The sequence below is a fragment of the Cercospora kikuchii genome (assembly GCF_019650295.1).
Source record: "Cercospora kikuchii DNA, contig_00001, whole genome shotgun sequence".
NCBI classification, from domain to species: Eukaryota; Fungi; Ascomycota; class Dothideomycetes; order Mycosphaerellales; family Mycosphaerellaceae; genus Cercospora; species Cercospora kikuchii.
In genome coordinates, this window is record NW_025408582.1 from 1576103 (window position 1) to 1604081 (window position 27979).

Here is a 27979-nt window from a genome sequence, read left to right on the forward strand (position 1 = left end):
GTGATACTCGGCGTGGCCGGGCGCCGGAAGCTGGAGTCGGAGGGTAGGTGCTGGCTGGAGGCTGCGAGGTGGTAAAAGGCAAGAAGCTGGACGACGTTGCTGCACTTGTGCACCAGAAAGGGGACTTGGGCTACGGGACAGGGGTTTGCGCTCTAGTCTTGGCCTAACACTGCTCTACAATTTCTCCACGAACGCCCTAAACTCTGTTCCGACCTCGCGTCGACACGCCTCACTGCCATGCGCACTCCCCGTCACCATCTGCCTCCGTCGATGATGCAGCAGGTCGCATGTCGTACATCCGCAGGCACTGAAACGGCCTGCATGATGCCCGCGCTGGCCGCGTCAATGGCCTTGCCGCATTCGAGCTGCAAGCTACTGTCCCATGCCGCAGCCTGCCGCGCGAGCTGGCCGTTCACACTCGATGAAATACGAACTGAGTTCCGTGGATAGGCGTTGAAGGGCTGCTTTGAGCCGCAGTCAAAGCTTACATACAGCGTGCAAAGGGTTTAAAACAAGTATCGAAGCCTCTTCTGTTCCAGATGCACCAGCGATGCCTGCAATCCACGAGATGGAGCTGTCTCAGATACTGTTGCGGCAAGTGCCAAGCTTTGGGTGGAGCATGTGGCTCAATGTCGGGAATTCACCTTGGGCAATCCTAGACGGATGTGAAGGAATGCTCTATGAGTGCCGTCACGGTACAGAGCCCATTCGCCTGTAGGAGGTATTGCACAAGCACTCGACCTACAATTCACCTACAGTGACAGCACGGCAGTGGCAGAAGGTGGCACTGCAGATGCAATGCATCTTGACGAAATGAGGCTCGGCACTACTTGCACCAATTAAATTCAGGGGATCTTCGCTCTGCGTTATTTCCTTTCCATCTTGCTAGATTCTACTATACAATCTTCATACATCCATACTATCGTTGTCCTACTTGCTCAATGGCGTCGCAAACAATATCACACGCACGAGACGACCCGGCATCCCGACCGAGAAGCATCCGGGCGATGTGTGCAAGCCACTTTTGCGTTGTCGCATCGATGACCTTGATTTCGGCTTCTCTGTCGTAACGATCCCGCCTGCATGCGCAACTCTACCCCGAGCGCCATATGATTCGTTCCAAGACGGATCGCTTCGGCCTATCGCTGTGGCGACGACTGCGCCATGGCCGAGTGCTTGTTGAGCGCCATAGTTGCCTTCCCCGAGGTTGCACGGATCTTGCCAAGGGTGTCTGCGTCTGAGTGTGGACATCTCTTCATCATCTGTAGCAAGCTCATAAGCATGCCCGGCTCTATGTCTGCGGGCCTGATCTTAACCCCCATCGACTCAGGATCTGCTCGCCCGGCGCCCTATCGTTGACTACCTCTTTCGTCCGATTCGGCCCCGGTTCATGATTCGCAGTACGTTCGCAAGCTGCTTCGCACCATTGATGCTGCGCTATTGATAGCGGATACGATCAAGCCGGCTATATCTCCTTTGAGATTCTAGGAATGAACTTGTCGTGTCCCGGCCCTCTCAGTAGTCGAAGCGTGGGGCCCTAGACAACTGTGCCCACGAGCCAATCGGCGTGCAAGGTGCCACGTGCAAACATGGACATGCGTGATCTTCGAATTACAGTGATTATCATCTTCGGTGTTCTCAGCCATAGACACAGAAGCGTTAACTAAGTCCAGCCAGGATAGCGCTCAACTGACTCTTGTCAAATTTGACATATTTGCCTTTGCCCTTGTCGACTTCATGATATCTGTCCCAGAAACGGGCGTAGAGTGGCTCGATGAACATCTGAGCATCTCGCCCCAGCTGCCGCCGGACCTCGGGTTCCATCTTGAATGATTTATGTCTTGCAACGAGCTCATCAAAGGATGCATTGAAGTTCTTGAACTTTTCCTTGATCGCATCCTTGTCCTTGCTTGATAGCGACTTCAAAATCGCCGAGCTGTCGACAGCATGGCCAGTCGAAGGTGGACGTGGCTGTTTCGAGGTGTATTGCACATCCAGCAGGTGTGCCGATGGCTCTTTCCACGCATCAAGGTACATTTGCGTGGACTTCTTCTTCCATGCGTCGACCTTTGGCTGAGCGCTTCCGAGCAAAGTGGCCAGTTCAGATGCCCTGATCATTCGTTCGACAACTGCGATATTGTTGGCAAGGAATACGCCGAGTAAACTTTTGCCTTTCTGCAAGCCACGGGCTTTGGCGTCAAGTGATGATATCAATGTCTCGATTGTATCAGTGGCATAATGTGCAAAGAGCTGCTTTCCATCTGCTCCAACATCGAAAGATTTCATGGTGGGCACAGAGGATGCAGAATTGCCGGGATTACCGGGCTGATTCCATCCACCATCTCCCAAGCTACGCATGATGCTTGCGAGAGGCACCAGGTAAGCAGCCATCGTCTGCAGTCGGGTCATGACTTCGGTAGAGATGGGTAATGCGGCGCCATCCGCGGGAATTTGCAACATCTGGCTGACCTTCACCCGGACGTCGTTCAACAACGTCGACAGGGATGACTTAGAAGTCTCTCTGACTGGTTTGAGCGCATCATAGACGACTTGTTTAAGCTCACTCGTGTGTTGCTCAATGGCAAGACCCATCTTTGTGACCACGTCAATGATCTCGTAGCCGAGGTAGCAGTCCGTCATCATGTGTGAACGAATGTGTGAATCAAGATCGCGTAACGTGCCAGTAAAGGTTTTCATTGCTTCTTGTAACGTAGCTCGAAGGACTGCGCCCCATTCTTCCCTTTGGAAAACAGGACATATGCTGTCGTACTCGGCAACGATCATGCCTTGAAGGCCAGTTGCATAGGTCGTGATCGCACAGGTCCCCGGTCGATATATCGCATCTGCCTGTGACTTCTTTGCCGTAGAAAGTGTGGCTGATGCAAGGTTCTGGAGAGACAACGCAATGTATTGCCCACGCTCGTGGGCATAAACTTTGCCAGAGTGTGTCAGCTCGCTCGGAGGTGCCACCTGAGAGTGGTAATTGGAGATGTTGGTGTTGATCGTCCGCAGCTGACCAGATTTGTTGGAAGATATGCGAGGAAAGTCCTGCGAAGTGGTGATCTGTTTTAGCGGCTCAATGGGTTGTGAGTCTTGTCGCAGCATATCTCTGAATACATTCTCAAGGTTGCTAGCGCCCGTCGCCAACAGCGAGCTCAATTCCGAAATGGCCATTTGGTTTGATCGCAGATTCGTGGTCTTGAGTTCCCTCAGCGCCTGGTTCGTCCGGTCCATACTCGCGATGTACTCCGTCAAGCCTACTTTATCTGGCCGACTCCGCAAAATGCGCTCCTCCTTGTTGCGCATGTCCAAAGGTTGCTTAACCTTCTCAATGGCTTGAAGTATCCGGTCTACGTTGACATTTTGCGTCTGTAGCCTCTGGGTGTTGCCATATATGGGCCCAATCGCATCCTGCACGGTCCTGCCGGTCTCATTCAGGCGCGACATGGAGCCCTGAATCTTCTTCGACACGCTCTTCATCTTGTCCAGGCTCGCATAGAGCACTTCGACCTCCGCCGACTCCTCGGCGAAGGCTGCATGGCGCTGAGCAACCATCTTGTCGATGATGGCCCGCTGGCGAGCCCTGCCACTTTCCTCCAACGTTCACCGGATCCTCAGAGGCGAGCAGCCATGCGGTCCCGAGGACACGCAGATCGTGTGGTGGATCTCGTAGTCGTGCTGCCTGTGATGTCGAGCGAGCTCACTGCTCGGGATATGCGCTAGCAGTGAGATGTCGAGCCGGTCCGAGCAGCACGCATCGTGTCGTGGACTCGTGGAGCTGCGGCTGCGGAGCTCCTGCCTGCGACACGCGCGCGGTAGCTGCCGAGAACAGAAGCGGAGACATTGCTTGTTGCCTTCGATCAGCATTTCCAGAAAACTTCTCTACACAAACGGGTGATCGACTCTGACTACAATTCCCTTCCATGCGCTGGCTTTGCTACAGCGCTCGTGTTCCGTAGCTCATTCATCAGCCCCTCCGAGTCCAGCTCGTCAGCGTGTTCTCGCCAAGCCTGACGGATTGGGTCAGCATGACGAGGTCGCCGAAAAATTGGCGCGTTCCTGGCAAATTCAGGATGCCCTGTTCTGTGGACCAGACTTGACGACACCTCCACTCACAAAGAGCTTGTGCTAGGCTTGACTTCACGACGCGTTGTATTTTTTCCCTTCTTGATCTCCTCAGGCATTTCATTATACAGTGACAGCCTTGGCCCAGCTTTCACTACCGCGGCGATTGGATATGCGACACTTTCCGAGACAGAATGCAACGCGCATGGGTGTCGTTGCGCACAGGCAATGCCAGACTGCTGGCGTATAGTGCGGCAGGCGCTTCTTGCGCGTTCCTCGGTCACCAGCATTGGCAGAGCCGGCATAGGCCTATCTTGCTAGACAGCAAGACTAAATGGCAAACCAGGACCGGAGCTGACGATAATGACCATTCGATCACTAGTGATGAAACCCCACTGCGGGAGCAATTCAAACGCGCCGCACAGATCCAAGCTGGCGAAGTCGAAGATAGCAATGAGAACCAGAGTAATCCACCTCCACCTCCTCAGACTAAAGGCCATTCATTATTCAACGAGGAAGGAGATGCACCAGATGTCTTTCAAACGGCATGGCAGTCAGCTTCTGGCAAGCTTGTGGCTGTAGGCGAGTCAGTTTCTGGGCTGGACCTCAGTGGCCTGAAGAGTGCTATCATTGGCTTTGTGGTACCTGGATGGCTGAGGGAACTGCCAGAGCTGTTGACCAAATTACAAAACGAGCTTTCTATGGCGCCTTGGTCACTTAGCTGGGAGATCTGGGAAGAGGCTCATGACCCGGTCATCAATCCTGAGATCTTGTGGGATGCCAATGTGCGAATTTCGGACCAGCTTTGCTTGGAGGAGCGGGACTTCCTGACAAAGCGCAAACAGCACACAGCGAAAGCACTTGCGCGATATCTTGGACTCTCGGAATCCGAGGTCCATCCAGAGGATGTGCCTACAATAGCTCTTTGCGGATCTGGCGGAGGTCTGCGTGCGCTCGTTGCCGGCACATCTTCCTATCTATCTGCCCACGAGTCGGGGCTTTTCGATTGTGCCGCATACACCGCTGGAGTCTCTGGAAGCTGCTGGCTACAGACTCTGTACTACTCATCAATAGGCAACTTGAGCCACCAGAGCATCATCGACCACTTGAAGTCTAGGATCGGTATTCACATTGCATCGCCCACTGCTGCTCTGACTCTCTTCAACCAGGCGCCAACCAACAAATTCTTGCTCAGTGGTTTTGTAGAAAAGCTGAAAGGTGTCCCGGATTCCGATTTTGGTCTTGTTGATGTATACGGACTGCTCCTCGCGGCGAGACTGATGGTGCCCCGGGGCGAACTGGACGTGGATTACTACGATCTCAAAGTCTCAAACCAAAAGTATTACACAGAAGAAGGACTGCAGCCTCTACCGATTTACACTGCGGTGCGACACGAGATCCCAGACGCACCCGCAGATTTTCGCAGCCAGGCGAAGGAGGCCAGATTTACGACCAAACACTTCGATTGGTTCCAGTGGTTCGAATGGACACCGTACGAATTCTTCTGCGAGGAACTCAATGCTGGCATCCCAACCTACGCTATGGGTCGGAGGTTCGAAGCTGGCAAGACCATCTGGAAGGAGAACGGGCTGTGTCTGCCAGAGCTGCGGGTACCACTTATGCTTGGTATCTGGGGCTCTGCCTTCTGTGCAACTTTGTCTCACTACTACAAAGAAATCAGACCTATCATCAAAGCAGCAGGCTTTGGTAAGCTTGACTCCGTTTTGTCGCAGAAGGACGAAGATCTCGTCAAGGTACACCCAGTCGATCCCGCCGTGATCCCAAACTTTGTTCTTGGGCTCCAAGACAAGCTGCCGGCAGCGTGCCCCAAGAGCTTACATGAGTCCGCACATCTTCAGCTCATGGACGCAGGCATGTCTAACAACCTGCCCATCTACCCATTACTGAGACCCGGTCGAGACGTGGACGTCATCGTTGCATTCGACGCATCCGCAGACGTCAGAACAGACAACTGGATCAAAGTCGTCGACGGATACGTGCGCCAACGTAATATCAAAGGCTGGCCCATGGGCGCAGGCTGGCCTCCAGCAGGCGAGTCGACTGCAGAGATAAGCCAAGACATGCAACTTGCAGAAGCAGCGGCGGTGGCCCACGCACCAAAAACTCTGGATGCAGCACAGAGCGGTCATACCACTAGCATGGAGGAGCTAGGACCCTGTACAGTCTGGGTCGGCACGAAGCAGGAACGCGAAGAATTTATGGAAGACCCACCCACGAAACGCCTGAAGCACGATGCCTCCGATGACTGGCATATCCGCGAACCAGACGCGGGTATCGCCCTAGTCTACTTTCCTTTTCTTGCGAATGACAAAGTCCCAAACGTTGATCCGACGAAATCCGAATTCATGAGTACGTGGAATTTCGTGTACACGCCTGACGAGATCGACAAAGTTGTGCAGTTGGCGAGGGCAAATTTTGAAGAAGGGCAAGCGCAGACGAAGAGGGTGATTAAGGCCGTGTGGGAGAGGAAGAAGGCTGCGAGGTTGAGGAGGGAGAAGGAAGAGTTGGATATCAGGAGATCTGCTAGAATGCAGAGGGGTTCTGCGCACAGATGGCGGAACGCTGATCATGGCCAGGGTGATCAATTTGGTGGTGTATGAGGGCATATTTCGCTGCGAGCAATAAGCAGCTATTTGGTTGAGATTGTGAATTGTATAGACGAACGAATACCCCAGATTTACTATTGTTGGACTTGATCAACAACCTTTTCCTCCACTGTAATACCTCCTGGGTACGTTGACGATCATTGCGCGGGACGTGTGAGCGAGGAACAGGAGCGGGTCGGAGACGTGAATTGTTGTACATCGGCCACTGTATGTTGCAGCTCTCTTTGACAGCTATGTCTCATGCTGACATTACCTCAAAACGCCGCGCTCAAAAATGCACTACCTTCAAACCTTTTCGCATGTTCACCGAAGTCCCAGTTGCTCTATCGTGAATTTTACCCTAGCACTATCGTCGTCCTTTGATCTCCTCCCAAGCCTCGTATTCCTTCCTCACGTCCTCCAACTCCCGGTTCAAGTGCTGCAATTGCCCGTCATAGTCCTTGAGAATCTTTCTCGTTTTCGCCAGAACATCTGCGGGCACGCCCTGGTTCGCCGCCGCTCCATTTTGCTGCCCTTGCGATGCATTCTGTGAATCGACCTGTGCGGCTACTCTCTTCCCTTCTTCCTCCAGCCAACGCGCTCGCTCACGTAGAGCGACCATTCTTGCCCAGATTTCATCTTCTCGACCGATGAACGATGGGTCCGCGACTTGACGTTCTAGACTCAGAAGTGTTTTTCGCAGGCCTTCTTCTTGTGCATCGAGCGCATAGCCACGATTTCGAAGCACCTGGACTTTGACTGCTAATCGTAGACAGCGTTGTGATAAGACTTGATGTTGTCGCTTCGCAGCTGCAATTTTGACTGTTATGCGTTGCTGGTGCGCGTCCATAACGGCCGAAAGGGAGTTGTTCATCTCGTGCAATCTTGATCTCATCTCCTGCACAATCTTCGCTTGCGTCTCGACGCGATCTCCCAGTGCCTTGAAGCCTACCACGAGGATCGGCACGTATGACTGCCCTGTGACCTCCTTATCATCGATCTTGGGTAGTTCAGGCTTTTGGCTGAGCGCCTCTTCCCAGCTCTTTTCATCTTCGCCGCGGTTGAAGTCAGGATAGAAGAACGGAGCGTATTCCTTGGGCACAGCATTGTACAGATACGTCTGCAGTACCGTCGTCCGTCGCGGGTTTGTCTGGCTGTTGGAGTCTTCTCGAATATCCGGATTCCATTTCTTTACTACAGTCAGGATTTGGTCGGAAATCTTCTTCTCGTTAGGAACAGTCGACGCGCCGCTGAATTGGAGACGTTGTAGTTGTGCATTGGTCATGGTGTGGCCTAGCCCACCGACCGTGACGGTCTGTGGGTTGAAGACGGATGCATTCGCCACAGGTCCCTGCTGCTGCTGTTGTTGTTGACTCTGCCCGGCATTTGCAAAGAGGCTTCCTGTGTTTTGATTCTGCTGATTCGTGTTCGAGGTACTCGCGCCAAAGAGGGTTGTATTCGCTGGAGGCTTCGCGAAAAGTGAAGTGCTGCCGCTCTGGTTCTGGTTCTGATTCTGGTTTCCAAATAAGGATGTCGAATTGTTGTTGTTACCTGCGTTGCCTCCGCCAAAGAGTGACGACCCGGCATTATTGGCATTGCTCGTGTTCGTAGCACCGAAGAGTCCTCCGCCTGTATTACCGCTCTGATTTTGTGCGGTATTCGTGTTCCCAAACAGCCCACCTCCACCAGTGTTGCCGCTCTGTGCTTGAGTGTTGTTGTTACCAAAGAGTCCTCCGCCTCCAGTATTTGTGTTCGCAGCGGTACTTGACCCGAACAGTCCTCCAGTGGTGGCATTGCCAGTCGTCGCAGTGTTGTTGGACCCGAAAAGGCCACCTCCGCCCGATGTGTTATTGGTATTGGCCGTGCTGGCGCCGAACAGTCCTCCGCCGGTGCTGCTACTCTGGTTCGTGTTGGTGTTGCTACCGAACAGGCCTCCTCCCGTATTGCCCGCTGGCGCTGTGCTCGATCCAAAAAGGCCACCACCGCCTGTAGTTGTGTTGTTGGCGTTTCCGCCGCCGAATAAGCTCATTGTTAATGATACTCGAATGCGCCGTCTCTATGCAGATCTTCCGTGCTCGTTGGGTCCAATGATGGAAGCGGAGGCAATAGGATGAGAGGCGCTGGAAGAGCAGAAGACGGCGACCAAGGTATAGGCGATGAAATGGCAGCAGAGTCGAGTGCTGACGAACTCCCCTTCACTCGCTGTGTCGCGCACTTCGCGAAGCTTTGAAGCTCGACGAGAAACGCGCTTCGACCGTGCATAAAGCGACACCGCCACACATTCAGCCACAGCGCAAGCCTCAAGACCAGCTCGTTCGCGACCTCACATCCAGCACCGCTTCGCCCAGCATCACCACCCATTGCCCGCCCAACACCGCCGCCATGTCGGGCAGACAACCGCGGTATGCATCTACGGACTATCAGCTAGGCGAAGGCACTGACACAATCGCGCAGCTTCAATCAGCAAGTCCTCATCGACACCACTCCCCTGCCGGACTCAATTCCCAAAGTCGAAGAAATCGGCGCCTCGTCTGCCCCGCTGCTCTCCGCGTCCTTCTTCATTGGCGCACGCTGCAAGTCTTACAATGACGACTTCATGCACTGCAAGACGGAGGCCAATGGCAAGGGCGAATCGGAATGTTTGAAGGAGGGAAGGAAGGTCACACGATGCGCGGCCTCGGTGCTGGACGATATCAACAAGAGCTGCTTGGAGGAGTTCAGGAAACACTGGCAATGTCTGGACAACAACAACCAGCAGCTGTGGCAGTGCCGAGGGCTGGAACGGGGCCTGAACAAGTGTGTGTTTGAGAAGCTGTGCGTGTCTTTCCTACAACTCCCGGGACTGATGGGTAAATGAGATACTGACATGGAAGACAGGAACTTGGAGAAGAAGATTCCGGGTGCGCCTGAGAATGAGGTACCTGTGCATCTGCGAAAGAGGCAGATATATGCTCACTCCATTTTCGGTAAGTGAACAGAGTGGACTGTGGGAATCAACACTGACGTGATTTCAGGCCAATAGATGTGTACAGTACAGAGCAAGAGCGCCTGCTTGCAATAAGGCTGATTATGATATGCTTTCTTCGAACTATTGGCGCGCATCCTTGTTGGACTTTCCAACAGAGCTGCCAACTTCCATTTCGTGCTCGTCGCCCAATTGTGCTACGCCCTGACTGATAGTTACAAGCAACGCCCCATGCAGCCACTTGATTGCTAATGCACCTTTAACAGTGTCCGTCATCTGCTGCCAATCAGGGATTATGGCTTGTCCCGGACTGCCAGCAGTCGAACGAGCAGCGTAGTCCCGATGCCGATGCCAGATCTACACGAAGAGGCACATTTGGAGACGCTACCGACGCAGCGGATCAGAACGATACACACATCGACATGTCAAATGTTTGGAAACTGGGAACCTTGAGGAATAATGATAACAGGAGCCACGAGACTGGGTGTGACGCCAGAAACTTCATCGGATATGGATCGCGTGGGCTTTAGAGTCACCGCTATCTGTGTACTCCATTTCTGGGATCCGTCGAGCTTCCGAGGCAACCCGGGTGTGATCTGCCAACAAAGCCTCTGTTACACACAGCCTGAGCGATGGACGAACTCGACTTTCCATCCGCCAGCACAGCAATGCTTCCGGCATTACCTGTCGTCTTGCTGTATCTCAACACGGCGAACATGCTCCGCAAATGTGCAACATCCCCATTAGGATCCAAGCGCTACCCAAAGACGAGTGGCGCACTGCGATTGCCGGAACAGTCTCGCGAGACTTTCCGACCAGCAGCAACAGGTGGAGTGGTTTGACGCTCAGGTGAGGACCAACACACGCGGCCGCAACTCGTTCGGGGCAATGGGCGTCGAGGGTCGTCCTTTGGCAGCATGCTGTACAGTCTGCCGACTGCATACGCGAGTTCAGGGCATATTAGCTCCAGAACTTTTCGGGGCTCTCCCGCCAATAAGCTGCCCTCAGTTGACTGCCAAAAGGTTGCAGCCTCCCAGAGAGCGAGACATACCATGCTATCCGATCCCCGAAGGCAGGCGACAGGCTGTATGCCCTACACAGGCAAAACCAGCAGCAAACCAAAAGGCTGGACCGAAGCTGCAGCTTTGCCGAAGCTTGTTCAAGCTCTGGCTACAGGCCTCTAGCTTAGGTATCGGATGTTGGCGGTCAGGAGGGAGCTGGAGAACATGCGCGGCTATTCTCCGCATACATGTTATACTGATGGATGTGCACTCTTGGCGTTTTCAGAATTCGGACAAAGTGAAAGTTTGTGCTGCAGCTGTACCCCTGTCGTGGCCGAGTTGAGAAGGTCACTATTCTTAGTCGAAGGGTTCGAGCACTTCAAGCTTCACATGGGTACAGGACCAACACAGAACGATACTCGAATCAACGGCGCGGAATGCTGTAAGGCTGACCAGGCATCCGAACTCTTCTGCTAATTCTACCAAACGGCGTTTTTCGAGCCTGTCGAATGAGGCTATTCTCGCGACCGGCTGCCAAGGCTCCTGGTCAACATAACGGCATCGAAGACATCGACTTTTGGGTGCCGAGTCCGTCCGTGAGCGGAACAACAATGCACTGAAAGTCAACTAATGTTAGCAGTGTGTTTGTGAACCGACAGAAACCTTCGATAGAGACGGATGAACGACTTGGTATAAGAATGGCCATCGCCAACGCCAGACAAGAGCATCAAGCAACACAAGCCTCTTAGCATCTTAGCAACAGAAGCACCAGTTTCCTATCTCCTCGCATCTCAAGGCCGGGCCTTCCGAAGTCGACCAGTTTCCTTTGATCACCTCCAAATAATCACAAGGAATCAAGACAAGACCAATCGCCAGCAACTATGCAGCTCAAGGTCGCCACCATCCTCCTCGCCTCCACTGCCATCTCTCAGGTCGCAGCTGGGCCAATGCCATTGGCGTTCCAGGACGGCTTCAAGCATCTGCAGTCTCGAGATGATCAGACCGTACAGGCCCAGGCTGCCGCCGCGCAACAAGCAAATGCCAATGCTGCCCAATTGCAGAATGCCCAGGCAGCTACCCAAGACACCCAGAAGACCGACGCTACACAGGCCCAAGACGCCGCTGCTCAACAGGCTAATGTCAACGCGGCTCAGGTGCAGAACGCTCAAGCTGCGACTCAGGACACCCAGAAAACCGATGCTGTACAAGCTCAAAACGATGTCCAAGCCCAGAATGCTGCTCAAGCTCAGAACGCTGCTCAGCAGCAGACCAATGCCGATACCGCCCAAGTGCAAAACGCTCAGGCCGCCACGAATGGTCAAGCTACAGCACAAGACGCTCAGAACACCGATGCTCAACACGCTCAGCAGAACCCGGACGCAGCGAATAACAAAGACGCAGCCAATAAGGAAGACCTTTTGATCTCAGGTGGGCTGAACCTCGGTGGGCTCTTCAATTTCGGCGCCAGGGTCAACATTGGTGGATCAGGTTACTGGCCTTGGCGCCCATGGTACGGAACTTCTTTGTACAGCGGCGGATATAGTCTCGCAGGCTGCTACTCATACTCATGCTACACGCCCAGACGTTGCACCTGGTTGGGATGTTTTTAAACGGAAGAAGTCAGCGTCACGAGAACAGATAGAGGAGTATGAGAAATTGGATTGAAGGGAGGCAAACGAGAGGAATGTACGATGCAATGAAGACGATAATGATGGGTGCATCAGAATGTAACGACTATCTGTGATGACGATAATGCGGACGGGTTGCATACTGGGTGGCGGAATGGGCATTGATTGGGTGGGATAGGGGATGGGTCTGGGAAGAAGCATTGGCTAACCGGGGCATGGAAAAATGCAAGAAGGAAGACTGATAGTAACGGTCAACTCATAAATCTATAAGACATTACTCATAATTAAGTCTCTCATCGCTATCAGCCTCAACTTTCATCTCTCGCCTGCTATGTATACTTAGCTTTCGTCTCTTCATCTGATGCAAGCCCACCATGCTACCAAGGAAGCAGGTGGATTCCGACGAGTTCGAACACTGCCCAAGATAGCAAATCCTAGCCAGTCTGCAAGTCTATCGAAAAATCCAAGGTAGCGACTACGTGAGCACAGACTGGCAGCGGAGTTATAGGAAGATGGAGTCGTCAAGATTTTGATCCCTCTTCTCTTAGATGATGGCTTCTACAGAGTGTGAGATATTCATTGCCCACATGCAAACTTGCATTATCTCATCTTCATTTAGCCAATGGCCTCCCAATCTTCGATCCCAGCCCCGACTCTACCATTTGATCTCTTCTCCACTGCAGGGCTCTATGTGAACCAAATCTGAATCACTTCGGCGCTTGATCGAGCGCAAAATGCGCAGCTCTACTGTACTTGGCGGACAGGTGAAGCGATCGGCAATGACTTCTGGATGCAACCACCAAGAACTTTGGAGTCCAAGACACCGAACGCAATGATCATAATGAGACTGATGCCTAATGCTTTGCTGTCCAACTCGGTGGCGCTACGCGATGATACTCCTGGCGTCTTGGTCCAATTCCGTTTGAAAACCATCTCAGCCTCATTTGATCACTTGATCAGCAATATAAGCGCTGGCAAAGTCCATCCCAGATATTTGTGTCTGGATCTGATCAATCTCCTTCGAGATCTCTTCGACGTTGGAAGACAGTGCCGAGACTTCATCGAATTTCCTTCGTTTGTTGGCCTCCGCGATCATTTCCGACACCATGAACTTTTGTTCTTCAAGCACAATTAAGCGTTGCTTGAGCTCTTTCTCTTCAGCTTCTAGGGCAGTGACAGCTTCCGAGCTCATGCTGCTTGCTCTACTGCTGCCTGGTCGATGTGCGCTGCCGTTGGCGATCGAATCATACTTGATGGTCGCCAGTGCACCTTGAGGCTTGCCGTTTGCGGCCATCGGTGGCTGTCTCAACCCATTTGGTGTCGCATGCTTCATAATCTTTGGAAGACTCTTCAACGGCAGCATATGGATATGCAAGAAGTTGGAAGCTTGCAGATAAATAGCCTTTTGTAGACGTTCCTGTGTTGGACTTTCCGTAGGCATATCTCGTATTCGTCGTGCGGCGACATCATACTGTGTGAAAGCCTCTGTGAGTCGCTTGCGCACCTTCGATGCATCAGCGAGCTGTGCTGGCGACGGAGGGTTCTCTGGGTCTTGCAAAGGCCCAAGCAGTCGCTGGAACTTGGGCAACAATAGGCGTATGCCTTGCTCGAACTGTACGAGGTTGTTATATGCACGCTGGTCTGGTGTTGTTTGGTCCAGTTCCCGCGCGAAGTCGGCTTTACTGAAGATCGTCCGTTGACAGTCCCTACACATCCGTACATCGACTGCTACCTTTTCGGCACCAGGTTTCTCTGATGCGACATTAGCCGCTGCCCAACATCAGCAAAGTTGGGAGATCTGCAGGAGACAACTTACTGGTTGCCACGTCAAGACCTATCTCCGTAGAACACGATGTAACTGGATCTCCGCAGACCACTCGCCCGCATATTCGGCAATGATGCCTCCGGAAGGTATATTGTGAAAATGGCTGATGGCAAAAAGGGCACTCCGCAACCTTCGTGTCGTCTTCCCAGGGTACAACAGACTGTTCCAAAGCTCGGATTTGTGATTTGTTGCCGGCGATGGATGACCACAGATAAGTGCTTGCTCTATTGTTCTCCTCGGGCGGGGGTGGCGGATCGGCAAGTAATTGTGTGAGTCTGGTCAGCCTGGTCTCAAGTCGGCTCGTTTCGAGGTATTGCTTGTCAACTGTCCTCCGCCGCACCTTGCTGAAAAAATCGAAATGGTTCCTCTCCAGGCCGTGATGATCATTGTAACCAGGCCTGCTCTTGTAGCACGTCTCGCATACTCGGCACCATAAGCCGCGCACTGGCTCGTGCTGTGCAGACCGGGATAGCTTCATCTGGTACATAGTATGCTCTTCGCAAAAGAGTCTGCCGCAGTGCCTGCAGTTGATCTGGCCATTGGCAGCTCCCAGTCGCTTCCCGCACATCGGATCTGAACATGCATCGTTCCCTCGTGGCCGTTGCCAATGCGCTCGAGTGACCACCTCGTCTGGGTCCGGAGCTTCCTGCACCTTGGGCACGGGCGCTGGTGCTGGCGACGCGTCGCGACTGCCTGAGGCGATGCGTGGAAGTGGAGATGGGACAGCAATCTCATTGTTGGATTCGAACACCTCTAGCCCTCTCAACTTCTGATTGATCAGGGCAAGCGGCTGGAACTTTTTGGCCTTTGTCATCTGTTGCTTGAACCAGTCTTGAGCTTCCTGTTGCTCGATACGTTCAAGATTCGCGTGGTTATCGTCAATATGCCTATGCCTTGAGTCAGGCGGGTTCCCATCGCTGACAAGTAGCCATCCTGCAAGCGCGTACCTACCTATTCAACTGAAGAAGAGTGACCTACTGCGGTCAGTCATCTGGTGTCCCAATATTCGATATTGCCTCTACATAGCATACCATCTCTTCATTGCAAATGGGACAGACCATGCGGTTGGTGGCCGCAGCTGCCGCTTGGGCCACGCCATCGGTGTCAAGAGCTACTCGCGAAGTAAGATCCTCGGTGTCGGTCGTGATGGGCGTACTCGAGGCGCGGGAGCTGAGGGATAACGAGCTATTCGACGGTGAGAGCAGGGCGGGTCTCTGAGCCAGCTGCCCATTCTTGGGCGGCGCGGGCGACGCGGACGGTGTCGCTGGGGCGAGATTCTTGCCGCTCCCTAGCACTCGACCTCCGCCCAGACTCCGACGCTGAGCCATGTTGGCAGCTTATCATGAGACGGGAGACTCCTCGTCCGGTCTGCCCTCCATGCTGGGCCGGCGCGCAAGTCGGATGTGCTGGGTGATCCTCCCAAGAACGTGAAGCAGGCGGTGGGCTGCGTCAGTGCCTGAGGAGCAGCAGCTACTGAACGAAACGTGGGGCTAAGCCGGCGAAGTGAAGCGCAACAAATCAGCTCCGAGTAAGATAAGATAATCACCAGTCAAGCAGTCAATACCATGACAAGTCCGGACGAGGTAGATAGAAGGTAGAAGCTCACGATCGCATTCCTATCCAACGCCTCGCTGTGTATATCTAGCTTAAGCAGAGAGCCAACCCGTCTCATACAACACACGCCCAACCAAAACTCCCATCAAACTCCCACGGCGGTCCACGTATATCCGTGAAACTCGGCACCCGATTGTCAGCATAACATTCCAACAACCGCTCCATATCCTCTTCCTCCATATCACACAAATCCTCCAAACTCCACTGCACGCAAACCTTCGACATCCACCCCATCCTCTTCGGCCCAGCCTCAACCTCCGGCACCATCTCCCTCAATTTCCTCCTCAGCTTTCCCACCTTCTTAATCGCATCTCCCATATTTGGCGGCAAACTGCCCGCGATCCGCCTCCTCACAATATTCGCCATCTTTGGACCATTGCCATTCGTGCTGACCATAATCTGCAACGGCCCATCACGATGTACAGATCCAAAGTAGAAATCGCATTCCGGCGGTACATCTGCAATATTCGCCGGGATTCTCTTTTGTTTGCAAAGTTTCCATAGCCGACTACTCGCATCCGGGTCGTCGATCGCAACAAGTACCATACTGATTTCCGGGTCGTCGAGATCCCATGGCTGGAATACCCGAGGGATGTATTCGACCTGTTTCTGCTCGACGCGGTATGCGACTTCGGGGTTCAGGCCATCGCGTGGGGCAACAAGGAGGACTTTTGCGTCGGCGTTGAGGAGGTTCAGGATCCGGCCGGCTGCTACCTGGATTGTTAACATCAATATGTATGCGCAAAGGGAGAGAGTGTCGCGTGGGCTCGTGCAACTCACCTCGCCGCCGCCAACGACGAGTACTTTCTTATTCCGGACTTGCCAGGCGAGGATCAGCGAGCCGCCGCCTTCGACTTTGGGAAACTCTTCTTTTGCCATGTCAATTTGTGCAAAGGATGTGGGACCGTGGGAGGTGAAAGGAAAGAAGCCCAATGCACAATCGTCTAGCGATAAGGCCGGAGAAAGTCAAAGCATCCGTGAATATTGATGACGGAATCCTGCCTTAGCACATCGGCCCTGGCTCCGCCCATTTCAAGCCTGTGACAGATTCGAGCTGAGGACAATATATCGAGCGACATTCATCACAGTCAACGAGAGCTGGTATCAAAGATGAAAAAGGTCATTGCGTCATTACAAATGCATGATGGATTATCCTGCCCGCCTGTACTTGGTCTTTCCTTTACTTTTTGTATTGAGGTCGCTCAGCCAGTCCCCACGTCCGACACCTGCAGCCTTTGCTTCTGTTCGGAGCGCATTCAGTTTATCGAACTTCCGTTCGAGTCTTTTTACGGCTCTGTAGCGGTCCTAAGCGCCATTGGCTTTCGGTGGCAGAGGCTCGACGTTCCAGATCATCTCAGCATATTCGTCGATGCAACGGTCGCTGGAGAAGAAACCCATTCTGGCAACAGAAGTGATCGTCTTGGTCAGCCACTCCTCCTGGTTCTTGTACGCTTCATCAATGAGGTTTTGAGTGTCAACGTAGCTCTTGAAGTCGTCGGACACAAGGTAATAGTCGCCATGATCCACAATTGAGTTGACGAGAGCCGAGAACTGGCCAGCGTCACCGAAGCGACCCTCCTTGATGGTCTTGAAAACGCGCTCGAGCATAGGGTCAAGGTGGAATTCGGAGTAGAAGTGGGAGTGACGGAGGTCTTCGACATCTTCTGCAAGGTTGCCAAACAGGAAGATGTTGTCTTCACCAATCTCACGGGTGATTTCGATGTTGGCGCCATCGCAAGTGCCAATGATAAGGCCACCGTTGAGGACGAACTTCATGTTGGAAGTACTGTATCAATGTTAGTAAGGTTCTAATCCTCCGGGATCTGACATGTCAATCACTTACCCTGAAGCTTCCGTTCCAGCAGTTGAAATGTGCTCTGAAATGTCGCTGGCTGGCACAATGATCTCTGCTTTGGAGACGTTATAGTCTTCCAAGAACACAACCTTGAGCAGATCTCCGATGTCCTTGTCATTGTTTACGACTTGGCTGACTTGATTGATCAAATGAATGACAGTCTTTGCCATCCAGTATCCTGGTGCAGCTTTGCCGCCGAAGATGCTGACACGAGGCTGTACCTTCTTGCGATCCTCAGGCGACATCTCCTTGAGCTCCAGATAGCGGTGAATCACACCAAAGATGTTCAGCTGCTGTCTCTTGTACTCATGCATACGCTTCACTTGGATGTCGAACAAGCTTGCTGGGTTGACTGTGATGCCATTCGCCTCCTTGATGTACTTAGCCAAGCGGACCTTGTTCGCGTACTTGATCTCTTGGAACTCCTTGCGGAAGTCCTTGTCATCAGTATACGCCTCAAGCTTGTTGAGGAGCGTAAGGTCGCTGAGGAAATCGTGGCCGCCAAGCTTGCTGGCGATCAGCTCAGACAAGCGTGGGTTGGCTTGGTGAAGCCATCTGCGTGGAGTGATCCCGTTGGTGACATTAGTGAACTTGTCTGGGCCATAGATCTTCACGAAGTCCTTGAAGATAGTAGTCTTGATGAGATCGGAGTGCAGCTCAGCGACACCATTGACCTTGTGCGAGCCAATAACTGCGAGGTAGGCCATGCGAACCATCTTCGGCTGCGATTCCTCGATGATCGAGACACGTCCAAGCATGTCTCGGTCCTTTGGAAAGTTCCTTTCCACGTACTGTAGGAATTGGAGATTGATGTCGTAGATGATTTGGAGGTGACGTGGGAGCAAGTGCTGAAGGAGCGGTACGGACCACTTCTCGAGAGCTTCTGGAAGCACGGTGTGGTTGGTGTAGCCAAATGTCTTCTGCACAATGCTCCACGCATCGTCCCAGTCGAGACCTTCTTGGTCGATCAAGATGCGTTGGAGTTCAGGAATAGCAAGGGTCGGGTGGGTGTCGTTTAGCTGAATCGCGACTTGGTTCGGGAATTCCTTCCAGGCCTTCTTGGACTTTTTGAATCGACGGACAATGTCAAAGAGCGATGCAGCACACCAGAAGTATTGTTGCTTCAGGCGAAGCTCCTTGCCACGCTCCAAGCTGTCGTTGGGGTACAACACGGCGGAGATGGTCTCCGCGCGCTGCTGATCCGCGACAGATGCTTCATATTCTCCAGAGTTGAACTTGGTGAAGTCAAACTCGCCTCCCGAAGCCTTGCTAGACCACAGACGAAGGTTGTTTGTTGTCGATGTGTTGTATCCTGGGACCGGAGCATCGTATGCGACAGCAGTGACGATCTCGCCATTCTCCCACACGCTGATTTGCTTGCCATTCTCGTCTGTGTACTTTCTCACATTTCCGTAGAATTGAATGTCTACAGTGACATCGTGTCTTGGGAATTCCCAAGGATTGAAGTCGAGCCAGTAGTCTGGAATCTCGACTTGGTATCCGTCAATGATCTCTTGCTTGAAGATGCCGTATCGGTAGCGCAGGGCGTAGCCCCAGGCGGGGTAGTTGAGAGTGGCGAGGGAATCGAGGAAGCAGGCCGCGAGACGACCGAGACCGCCGTTGCCCAGAGCTGCATCGCGCTCTTGGGAGATGATGTCCTCCATGCGGAATCCCAAGTCGTGCAGACCCTCTGTAAATAGCTTGTCAGCCTCTGCGTGAGTATGGTTCACCAGTAGACATACCTCTAGCAACATCTTTCATGCCAGTGTTGAGCATGGCATTGTCAAGAGCTCGTCCCATCAAGAACTCCAATGAGAGATAGTAGACACGCTTTGGATCAGCGTAGGTCTGGTTTTGCTGTGTCCTGTTCCATTCAATGATCAAACGATCTCGGAAAGCTAGGGCAGTGCCCGAGTATGCTGCAGCCTCATCGCAATTGAAGAGCGATCTGGCGAGAGTAGTCTCGATATGTCGCACAACATCTCTGTCAAATTCGTCCTTGGACTTGAACTCAGATGCGGACTGTAATTTATTTCCATTAGCGATTGCTTGCGTGTCAGCGATGATCAGGAAGTGCTCACGTATTTTCTCCATGCCTCCCGCTGTGGCTCTGGGATGCTCGCCTCCACGCTCTTGATCTCTTGAGGACCAAAGCCCGTGACGGTTCGCTTGTGCTTTGGCCTCGAAATGCCAGACGGCCCAACAGGTCCCTGAAAGTCCGTGATCGGCGCCGATGAGGAGGGCTTCCTCTCGCGAGTGGGCTTCGCGTCGTTGGTAGCCGCTGCTGAAGCCATGATGGGCATAGATGAAGCAGAGTGCTGCTGTGAAGTCAACCCCGCTCAAGTCGTTGGCAGTCAATGGTCCTGCCGAAGAGACTGTCGAGGAAGTGATTGAAAAATCGAGGAAGCTGTATGTTTACAAAGGACCTAGCCCGAGCTCAAGATTGGCGCCATTGCCTGCAGGTCGTTCAACGCGTTGCAAGTGCTTACACGTCGCAATTGGTGGTACTGCCATGGTGGATGGCGGGGTAAGAGCTCACCGCGGGAGGGAGGCGGTGACGACTGCTCCATCGATGATTGACGCCGATTGACATGGACCTTGGAAGGTTATTTTGAGTGCTCAGCACGCGGTGCGGAGGGCGCTATGGCGAGCGGAGGCACATGCAGACGGCAGACGGCGTGTCATTGGACGTGCGACGACCATGGCTCGACTGAACTCCGTCGCTTCGGCGCTTCTCCAGATGCCCAGCCGTCTCGGGGCGCTCAGCAACGGAGTTCTGGGCTCGTTTGGGGGACATGGATCCACTTCCCATGCACTCTCAATGCAAGCATCTCGTGTGCAGACAGCTGTGGAAGCATCACGTCCTCGTCAGCGGCTGCACAATGCTGCAGAATTGTGGGCATGAGCCTCAGCTGAGCTGTGGAGTAGGTTTGGGCAAGGAATATTGCCATTGTGCTTGACTCGGCATGCAGTTGAAATGAGATGGGTAGGCACAGTGGTTGAAATCGACGTGCCAAGCAGCACGCGGCAGAAAACGTGGTTGCTTCAGCACAAGTAGAGCTCACACAGTATAGCTCATGCGGCTTCTCTTGTGCATCTAGTCATCGGTGAGACGGTGTACAGCTCTCACTACCCATGCACATCATACCAATCAATCATTCACAAATTGCAGAATCGAAAACTGTGGTCTTTGGCGATCAAACGCTTCAACTTCACCTCCTGGCCAAACGCACAGCCGCGAGGTTCTCGCTCAGGTAGTCTATCACCTGATGTCCAACATGCCCTTGGTTGTAGAGATGCTGAGTAAGGCCCTTGACCAGCGCGATCTGCTCATCAGCCGAGAGACCAGTGATTGCTGTCTCCAAGACTCCGCCCACGCTCGCCTTGTGTTGAGCGATGAAGCTCTGGTAATACATGAAACTGAAGAAACCCATGATGAACTGACAATCCATTCTGTCCGTCATGCCTCCGTGGCCCGGAATAGAGTCGCCGAAGTCCTTGATGTTGAATGTGCGCTTGAGACCGGAGGCGAAGAAACCGCCGAATGGCGCTATCAAGGATGCGAAGGACGCCAGTACGATGATGTGGAACTGAATCGGCGAGATTACCACGGTCTGCGGAAGGAAGTCCCAGCTGTGTGGAATGAATGGCAAGAAGTAGGTGTGCGCAATGAAGACTGGGTTAGGGTCACACTCGAGACCGGTGAAAATGTTCGCTCCGAGGTCGTTAACCGGGCAAATGAAGTACTTCGATCGCATGAGGATGTTGGTGAAGAAGAAGCCCAGGAGAATGGTACAGATCCATGCGCCAACAAATCCTGTGAGCTAGTTAGTATGTATGCGAAGATCAAAACTTCCAAGCCGCTTCTTCATACCTTCGACAGTTTTCTTGGGGCTGAGCTTGATCAACTGTGTCCGGCCAAAAGTAATTCCGCAAATGTATGCAAAGATATCATTGATGATGACCAAGCTGACGGGCAGGAAGAACCAGATCATGCCTTCGAAGATGTTGTTCATGATGAAATGTGCTTGGACCACAATCAGGTAGAGGGCCATATGAGTCCAGGCATACTGTGTGAATTGGAATTTGTAGTGGCCTTTCTGCAGCGAGCCAACGAAGAATACGAAGCCTGCGTAATGAATGTCAGTGCTGCACTAGCGACGCTTGCGGGTTCACGTACCCAGAATGTAGAGCATGAAGCTGATGAACCGGTGGTGTGTCGCAAATGGGAGTAGCACTCGATCGATCAGAACAATGTGCTTGAAGTAGTATATGACGCTTTCGCCATAGAGAAAGTACATCGTCGTTCCGAGGAAGTACCAGTTCAGTGTTTTCGTGAATCGAAGTGATCGAGCTCTGCTTGGAACGTTGGCGATGTTGATGACCTCTTTGAAGGAGATGATTTGGCACGCGGTCACGATGATAATCATGTAGATGTGGCCTGCGAACATGCCGATGAAGAAAATGGCAATCATCACGAAGGTCCATATCGCTCGTGTGATGAAGGTCTGTTTCTTCTTCTCGTATTCAGACTGGGGCTTGACTTCTGTCTGCTCGCTACTTGTCAGTTCGGTATCGCCAGGTCTCCTGTCTCCACGACGTACTTTCTCGTCCTCATTCTCCGTCTGCCATCCACTCGCGGTCGTGTCTGTTCTCTCCGCGATTGGCCTGATGTCTTCCCGGGACCTGCTGACGGACCCATTATGGTCACTGCTCTTCGATGCATTCACTCTTCGCGTCGGACTTCTCGACTCGTTGGGCGACTCATAGTTGATGTCTGACATGCTGCTCTTGCTCAACCTCCGTTCCCGGTGGTTGAACTTGATATCCTTCTTCGATTTGGTCATGGCTGTCTGATGGCGGTTGTCCTATCGGTAGGAGAAGTGGTGTCACGGCCTGAATGCGCGACTGTGTCCAGTCCCGGGTCGTTCGTCGCGCAGTGTCGTCCTTTCCTGTTTGCTGCCTGCCGGACGTGCGCGGGAGAGCTGAGTAGCTAGTGCCGCAGCACGTGTTCGACGCGGTCGCACAAAGTTGTCGCAAACGCGATGTTCGTTCAGGCGCGGAATCGGTGTTGAGCGTGCATACTCTCGCGGTCAGGGCGAGGACGGATGGTTAGGCAGAAAACTATTGCTGTCATGAAAAGAGAAGGAGTGGAGCACTAAGGGAACGTAATCCTGGCCAGCTCTAACAACGTCACAACGCAGCGAGGCTGTGAGATGAACCCTTGGCGAGCTTGTGATGCGTGCGCCGGGAACGAACACGAGCTTGCTTCCGCTCCAACTCCAGCGACACTGTGGGAGAGGCAGTCATATATCTCGGACCAGAGGCCAGCTGGAGGATGGCACCTGCTCGGGCCCGGTGCGCTGTTGCTTCGATTCCAGCCCTTCGAAAGATCGGAAGTCACGGAGCTTGAATAGCCGCCGGCCGTCCATGCAGCCCAAATGAGTTGCGCCTCCGCCAGGACCGCTACTGATTATCAACCTGTCCGTGGAGAGTCCAAACTTGATGAGAGCTTGCCATCTCTGGCACATATATGTGGTATTGCAGGTGCGGCTCGTAAGAGACTCTATGTGGTACACATGCGCCTCTTTCGCTGCATCGCTCCTATCATTACATCTATACTGGCAGTTCCGCCCTGGACGACTTTCGCAAGTGAAGCGGATCCTATGTACAAGCGTATCGTGATGCCGACAGTTCAGCCGTCGAGAATCTTCACCATTTTCTCTGCTGTCCTACACTTCTCCCTCTCCTTTCCCTTCGCTCGTCCCCTTCGGACCTCTTCGGCGTCAATCTTCTCCCAGTCCTGCCAATTGATCGGCCTTAATCCCCGATTCTCAGCAAGCTTCTTCACATCCTCCCAGCCTCGCTTCTTCTCGCCTACTCCATCATTAAATTTCACGTTCTTCCGCCAGTCACTGACGATGACATCTGCAGTTGTGAATGCATCGTCTAAGGTGCTCGCTATCACACCCGTAGGCCCGCGCTTCACCCAGCCTGCACAGTACATGCCTGGTACGTGCCCTGCAGTCAACTCGCCGGGCCCGAGATCGGGTGAGAGTACGCGGCCATAACGATCGTTCGGTATGATGCCTTTCTTCTTATCGAATGGCACGCCAATTTGATCCATTCCAGCGATTGGCTCGGACTCGTATCCGATGCTGCGGAAAGCAAGTGACGCTCCAATTGATGTTCGTTTCGCGGGCTCGGCTGGCTTTACTCGAAGTCCTCGAAGCGCGTTTAGTGTCTGTTCAGGATCGCCGGAGATGACAGAGTCCTTTGGAGATGCCACGTATTCCGTTCCCTCAAAGCCGACGGCGTCTAGAGCATTTCCATTCCTTGAGAGAAACTCCGTAGGTGATCTCAGATATCCTAGCTGCCAGGCCTTTTCTGCTCGCTCGATCGGTGTCTTGCTTCCCTTTTCGAGCAACTCGGCGATGCGTTTCAATTGTCGAGGCAACTTCTTCCGCTCCACCTGAATGAGCTCTTCCCAGCCCTCAGGTGGCGGCACGAAGCCCACTCTGGGCAGATTCATAAGCTCCCTCAGTTCTTTGATTGTGTATGGCGCCTGCAGTGGTCCTCTCCGTCCAATGATCTTCACATCTCTCACCCTGCTCTTGCTCAAAGCCTCTACAGCATGCTCGGCGATGTCTGTTTTCTTGAGCTCGTTCAAGTCCATGAGAAGCATTCTTGCAACGTCCAAAGCAACATTTCCTTGCCCGATCACGATCGCAGTCTCTCCAGCCTGCAAGTCTGGGTTGAGATCCGCATGCTCTGGAAGGCCATTGTACCAGCCTACGAAAGCTCTTGCAGAAAGGACGTTCCTCAAGCTCTCTCCAGGAAGGTTCAAAGTCTTGTCCTTGGAAGCGCCGTACGCGAACAAGACAGCATCGTAGTGCGGTGCTAGAGTGGTTAGTGGCAACTGACCCGGCTCATTGCCGATGGGAACATTGCCAACATATTGGAAACCCGGATATTTAGCCACATCTGGCAGTGTCTCTGAGCATTTCTGTCACCAGAACTCACCTATCAGTTCTCTACTCTGCTGTCGGCATTGATGGCTGTCGCACCTTTGCTTCTGGATGGTCTGGAGCAATTCCGAAGCGGACCAAACCGTATGGCGATGGCAATCCCTCGTACATGTCCACACGGGCGTCTGGCAGATTCTTCAGCAGTCTGTATGCTGAATAGAAGCCCGCCGGTCCTGCTCCGATGATGGCGAGGTGCAGCGGGCGTTGCTGTGTGCTCTCCACGCTGTACGGTCGTGTGCCGGCATGTCGAGCGACCGTCGGCCTCGCGATGGTGCCATGAGAACGCGCTGCGCTCTGACAGCGTCTGCACACCCACACCGCCGTCGTCCCCGCCGACATGAGTACCGGAAATGTGATGTCGCAGAGAAAGTCGGAGCGAGATCGGAAAGCTTGCTGCCGCATCGTCACCAAGCATGCGCCCATGCTAGCGCGATAAGTCTATTTTCGGCCTAGCCGTTGATTATTGCTAGGGAAACAACCAATCCGTCAACAAATGGTGAGGAGGATCCTTACGACCATCTCATCATCCTGGCACCAGAGCGACCACTAGTTGACCTCTTGGACCTCTGTGGCCACGCGCTATTGCTCTTATTACATTCCTCTGCGACACTTTTCTCGTTCATCAGTCCTCCCGCATCGACAGTCGCTACTAGCAGGCAGCTCGCGCAGCAACAATAGCATTGTTGTTGCACAGCAGCTCGCCGTCATCATGGTCCAACAGCCCTACCTCTATGGCCAACTAGAAGGCTCACGAACATCAATCGCCTATCCATATTCCGACTTTAACCCGCGAGCGGCCACTCAAGCTCACTATCAAGCATTCGCTGAACGAGCGGAAAGACAGAAGAAACTCTCTCAACAGGATGGACGTCCATTAATCAACTTCAACCAGCACCCGGACAGCTATATGGTGGTCAACAACCCTGAAGTGCATCACGAGCCACTGCCTTCCAACACAAAGGGCAAGATCATTGGGACAAGATGGGTACAGTTTGCGTTTCGAATATTGCAGGAAATTGGGGCCCTGGGTCTCCTGGTCTGCGTCATCTGTTTGAAGATGGCCAATGATGGGCCGGGTTGGATCATACGGATTGCTGTCAGTCAATCCCAGCTTGCGTTGCCGTTACATACTGACTATTGTGGTAGCCTGCATGGGACGTGGTCATCAGCATGTACGCCATCTATCACCTTCTCCGGCCAGCAAAGGGGCGCACGCCGAATAGCAGCAGCAGCTACCACTTCTTCGCGCTGTTCATGGACGTAGGACTAATTCCGTTCTACGTCTTCATCGCCTTATACTCCAACCAAAACTACAGCATGCAGCCTACTGAGAAGGACCGATGGACGAGCTTCTTCAGCACTAATTTTGCAACCTCGACTGTCATTTATGTGACCTTCATCGCAAGCATAGTTGTGGGAGGACTGCACCTGATCAGCATCCTTCTCGACATTTACTTGATCATCATGTTCCGGAAGATCGCGAACCTGCCTCCAGACATGAATCCGCTTGAGGATAACTTGACTGGCAGCAGTCGCCGGAGGTCGATGAAACACAAGCACAAGAACTCCGAAATGACGATCTCGTCTGTCTCGTCAGATATGTCCGAGAGGAAGTCAGGGTACTACAGTGGTAGCACTATGAACGCTTCTCGCTCGTCTATGGTTAAGGATCCCGAAGCGAGAGTCATTCCATGGTAAGTGTTGTGTCCCCAAAAGACATACACATTTCTTATGCTGACTGCGTGATCTTCTTCTATTAGGGGCCACAGCAGAACGGATTCAAATCAGGCATACTCGCCTCATAACCCTGATTCTGCTCGTTTCTCCAAGCAACAATATGATGAAGTCACTTATCATCCAGGTCCACAATCTGCTCGCAGTTCACGCGTATCTGTGGCTGGCTCTGGTCATCGTTCGCGAGCTGGTACCGTGGTATCTCCGGCCGAGCATGGCGTCCCGATGTACATTGAAGATGTCCCACCGATTCCTGGATACACAGATCGTCCTCTTGCGAACCAAGGCACGCCAGAGCGGTATACATCCGCCCCATCACGCGACGCTGTTCGGACACAACAGAAGGCCGGTCTGCTGAATGACAACTGGTACGTGCTGCCTGACGGGGACGTAGCAGACCTTGGCACACCGCGTGCGCATGCCAGCGACCGACCTCTCACTGCTCATTCCCGCGAACCAAAGCTACCGAACGTCGAGCTGCAGCGAGCGGACTCGTTTGAGCCACATCAACAGCAAGTGCAGCCTTTGAAGATGAATCCTCCAACCCCGCCTGTGCCAGAAAGCGAGCTGGGCAAAGCTCTTACGCAGGAGGACAAGGAGAATTATGATCCTACCGAGATCGGTGTTGCTCGACAACTCACTGTAGCTTCGCAAGGCACTGTCGCTTCATCAGTGTACTCCGAATCGGCACCTTCATTGATGACCTCGAGTATGGTCAGTGGTGGGCGATCGAAAAACAACACCCCAAGCAGAAAGCAATATGGTGACTTGGCTGCCGCAACTCGCGGTGTCCGTGGAAATCAGAGTGGTGCATTCCCGCACTTCAAGGCTCCAGCCCAGCAGAAGCAGGGCACGAGAGTCATCTCCAGGACTGGAGCGGACATTGCCGATATGAATGTGTTTGGATCAGAAACTCAATCCAGGCGGCGTGATGTTAGTGGGAAAATTGCAGAGGAGGGCAGAGGTGGATGGTAAGACCTCTCAACCCATTGCCCTCGACAAACCCACGCTGGAAAGTGGATGCGCTCAAGCGACCTGCCAGCTGCTCAGGCGATGCCAGTCCACCACTGAGGTGATGCCAGTCCGCCATCCTGCTGTCCCGTAGTGGAGGCAGGATTCTACGCGCTCGACCATGTCCTGTTTTGAATGGTGTTCCAGTCACCTACTCAATTCATCCGTGCGGATGGAGTGAGCGTGGAACTGATAGCATGCCAGGGACTATTACGATACGACACTTGCCAGCCCGCCCCCGACGCCACCGACGACGAATGAAGCTGTGAATGCACGACCGCCTCTTAACAGGACCAAGAGCGGACGTTATTACGCTACCAGGACGAAGAGCGTGAAGGAGAGGCGTGATCGCCGTGACCAGAACGGAGATACGCGAAGTATCTCATACGGGCAGACGGGCTCTGCTTGGCATCTGATCTTGAGCTGAAAGTTGTGTGTGGCGCCAGCTGGGAAGAGGGATCATGCTGGATGACCGTGATGAGGATTGACGCCGATTGTAGAATACGATTGCCGATAGTATGCAGTACGATATATGAGCAGGGATGAAACTTCTGGCATTGAGAACCATTGCAGGTCTTTGAGCAGTGCTCCCACGAGTGGTTGTCCGCTTGCTGCAAAGCCAGCGCGTCGCGGCGCAAGGGTTGGCG

General features: G+C 53.2%; 11 protein-coding genes across 13 annotated transcripts; 4 read left to right on the forward strand and 7 right to left on the reverse strand.

Annotated features, from left to right (window-relative positions):
* Positions 1 to 1659: 1659 nt before the first annotated feature.
* Positions 1660 to 3555, reverse strand: CKM354_000056000 (uncharacterized protein; the record flags this gene model as incomplete). Its single annotated transcript, XM_044795649.1, has 1 exon — positions 1660 to 3555. One exon carries the CDS (start codon positions 3553 to 3555, stop codon positions 1660 to 1662), a length of 1896 nt encoding a protein of 631 aa, XP_044651584.1.
* Positions 3556 to 4259: 704 nt separating this feature from the next.
* On the forward strand, positions 4260 to 6686 carry CKM354_000056100 (uncharacterized protein; the record flags this gene model as incomplete). Its single annotated transcript, XM_044795650.1, has 1 exon — positions 4260 to 6686. One exon carries the CDS (start codon positions 4260 to 4262, stop codon positions 6684 to 6686), a length of 2427 nt encoding a protein of 808 aa, XP_044651585.1.
* Positions 6687 to 7038: 352 nt separating this feature from the next.
* Positions 7039 to 8700, reverse strand: CKM354_000056200 (uncharacterized protein; the record flags this gene model as incomplete). Its single annotated transcript, XM_044795651.1, has 1 exon — positions 7039 to 8700. The coding sequence occupies one exon, from the start codon at positions 8698 to 8700 to the stop codon at positions 7039 to 7041; it is 1662 nt and encodes a 553-aa protein (XP_044651586.1).
* Positions 8701 to 9053: 353 nt separating this feature from the next.
* Positions 9054 to 9645, forward strand: CKM354_000056300 (uncharacterized protein; the record flags this gene model as incomplete). Its single annotated transcript, XM_044795652.1, has 3 exons — positions 9054 to 9073; positions 9126 to 9485; positions 9549 to 9645. The coding sequence occupies 3 exons, from the start codon at positions 9054 to 9056 to the stop codon at positions 9643 to 9645; spliced, it is 477 nt and encodes a 158-aa protein (XP_044651587.1).
* A 1873-nt stretch (positions 9646 to 11518) lies between these two features.
* Positions 11519 to 12247, forward strand: CKM354_000056400 (uncharacterized protein; the record flags this gene model as incomplete). Its single annotated transcript, XM_044795653.1, has 1 exon — positions 11519 to 12247. One exon carries the CDS (start codon positions 11519 to 11521, stop codon positions 12245 to 12247), a length of 729 nt encoding a protein of 242 aa, XP_044651588.1.
* Positions 12248 to 13205: 958 nt separating this feature from the next.
* Positions 13206 to 15418, reverse strand: CKM354_000056500 (uncharacterized protein; the record flags this gene model as incomplete). Of its 2 annotated transcripts, none has more annotated exons than XM_044795654.1 (4): positions 13206 to 14017; positions 14082 to 14977; positions 15042 to 15064; positions 15122 to 15418. In XM_044795654.1, 4 exons carry the CDS (start codon positions 15416 to 15418, stop codon positions 13206 to 13208), a joined length of 2028 nt encoding a protein of 675 aa, XP_044651589.1. The 2 variants fall into 2 exon arrangements, with proteins under 2 accessions (XP_044651589.1, XP_044651590.1); XM_044795655.1 differs by having other exon boundaries at positions 13206 to 14035.
* A 340-nt stretch (positions 15419 to 15758) lies between these two features.
* Positions 15759 to 16583, reverse strand: CKM354_000056600 (bifunctional precorrin-2 dehydrogenase/sirohydrochlorin ferrochelatase MET8; the record flags this gene model as incomplete). The annotated part of the gene is made up of 2 exons (XM_044795656.1): positions 15759 to 16418; positions 16485 to 16583. The coding sequence occupies 2 exons, from the start codon at positions 16581 to 16583 to the stop codon at positions 15759 to 15761; spliced, it is 759 nt and encodes a 252-aa protein (XP_044651591.1).
* Positions 16584 to 17009: 426 nt separating this feature from the next.
* Positions 17010 to 19862, reverse strand: CKM354_000056700 (uncharacterized protein; the record flags this gene model as incomplete). The annotated part of the gene is made up of 4 exons (XM_044795657.1): positions 17010 to 17490; positions 17548 to 19249; positions 19302 to 19581; positions 19641 to 19862. 4 exons carry the CDS (start codon positions 19860 to 19862, stop codon positions 17010 to 17012), a joined length of 2685 nt encoding a protein of 894 aa, XP_044651592.1.
* A 909-nt stretch (positions 19863 to 20771) lies between these two features.
* On the reverse strand, positions 20772 to 22406 carry CKM354_000056800 (phosphatidate cytidylyltransferase; the record flags this gene model as incomplete). The annotated part of the gene is made up of 4 exons (XM_044795658.1): positions 20772 to 21376; positions 21434 to 21688; positions 21740 to 22109; positions 22164 to 22406. The coding sequence occupies 4 exons, from the start codon at positions 22404 to 22406 to the stop codon at positions 20772 to 20774; spliced, it is 1473 nt and encodes a 490-aa protein (XP_044651593.1).
* An 848-nt stretch (positions 22407 to 23254) lies between these two features.
* CKM354_000056900 (NADPH-adrenodoxin reductase) lies at positions 23255 to 24926 on the reverse strand (the record flags this gene model as incomplete). The annotated part of the gene is made up of 2 exons (XM_044795659.1): positions 23255 to 24565; positions 24627 to 24926. 2 exons carry the CDS (start codon positions 24924 to 24926, stop codon positions 23255 to 23257), a joined length of 1611 nt encoding a protein of 536 aa, XP_044651594.1.
* A 370-nt stretch (positions 24927 to 25296) lies between these two features.
* CKM354_000057000 (uncharacterized protein) lies at positions 25297 to 27759 on the forward strand (the record flags this gene model as incomplete). 2 transcript variants are annotated; one of them, XM_044795660.1, is made up of 4 exons in its annotated part: positions 25297 to 25683; positions 25734 to 26281; positions 26348 to 27292; positions 27537 to 27759. In XM_044795660.1, the coding sequence occupies 4 exons, from the start codon at positions 25297 to 25299 to the stop codon at positions 27757 to 27759; spliced, it is 2103 nt and encodes a 700-aa protein (XP_044651595.1). The 2 variants fall into 2 exon arrangements, with proteins under 2 accessions (XP_044651595.1, XP_044651596.1); XM_044795661.1 differs by lacking the exon at positions 27537 to 27759 and having other exon boundaries at positions 26348 to 27296.
* Between the last annotated feature and the right edge of the window lie 220 nt (positions 27760 to 27979).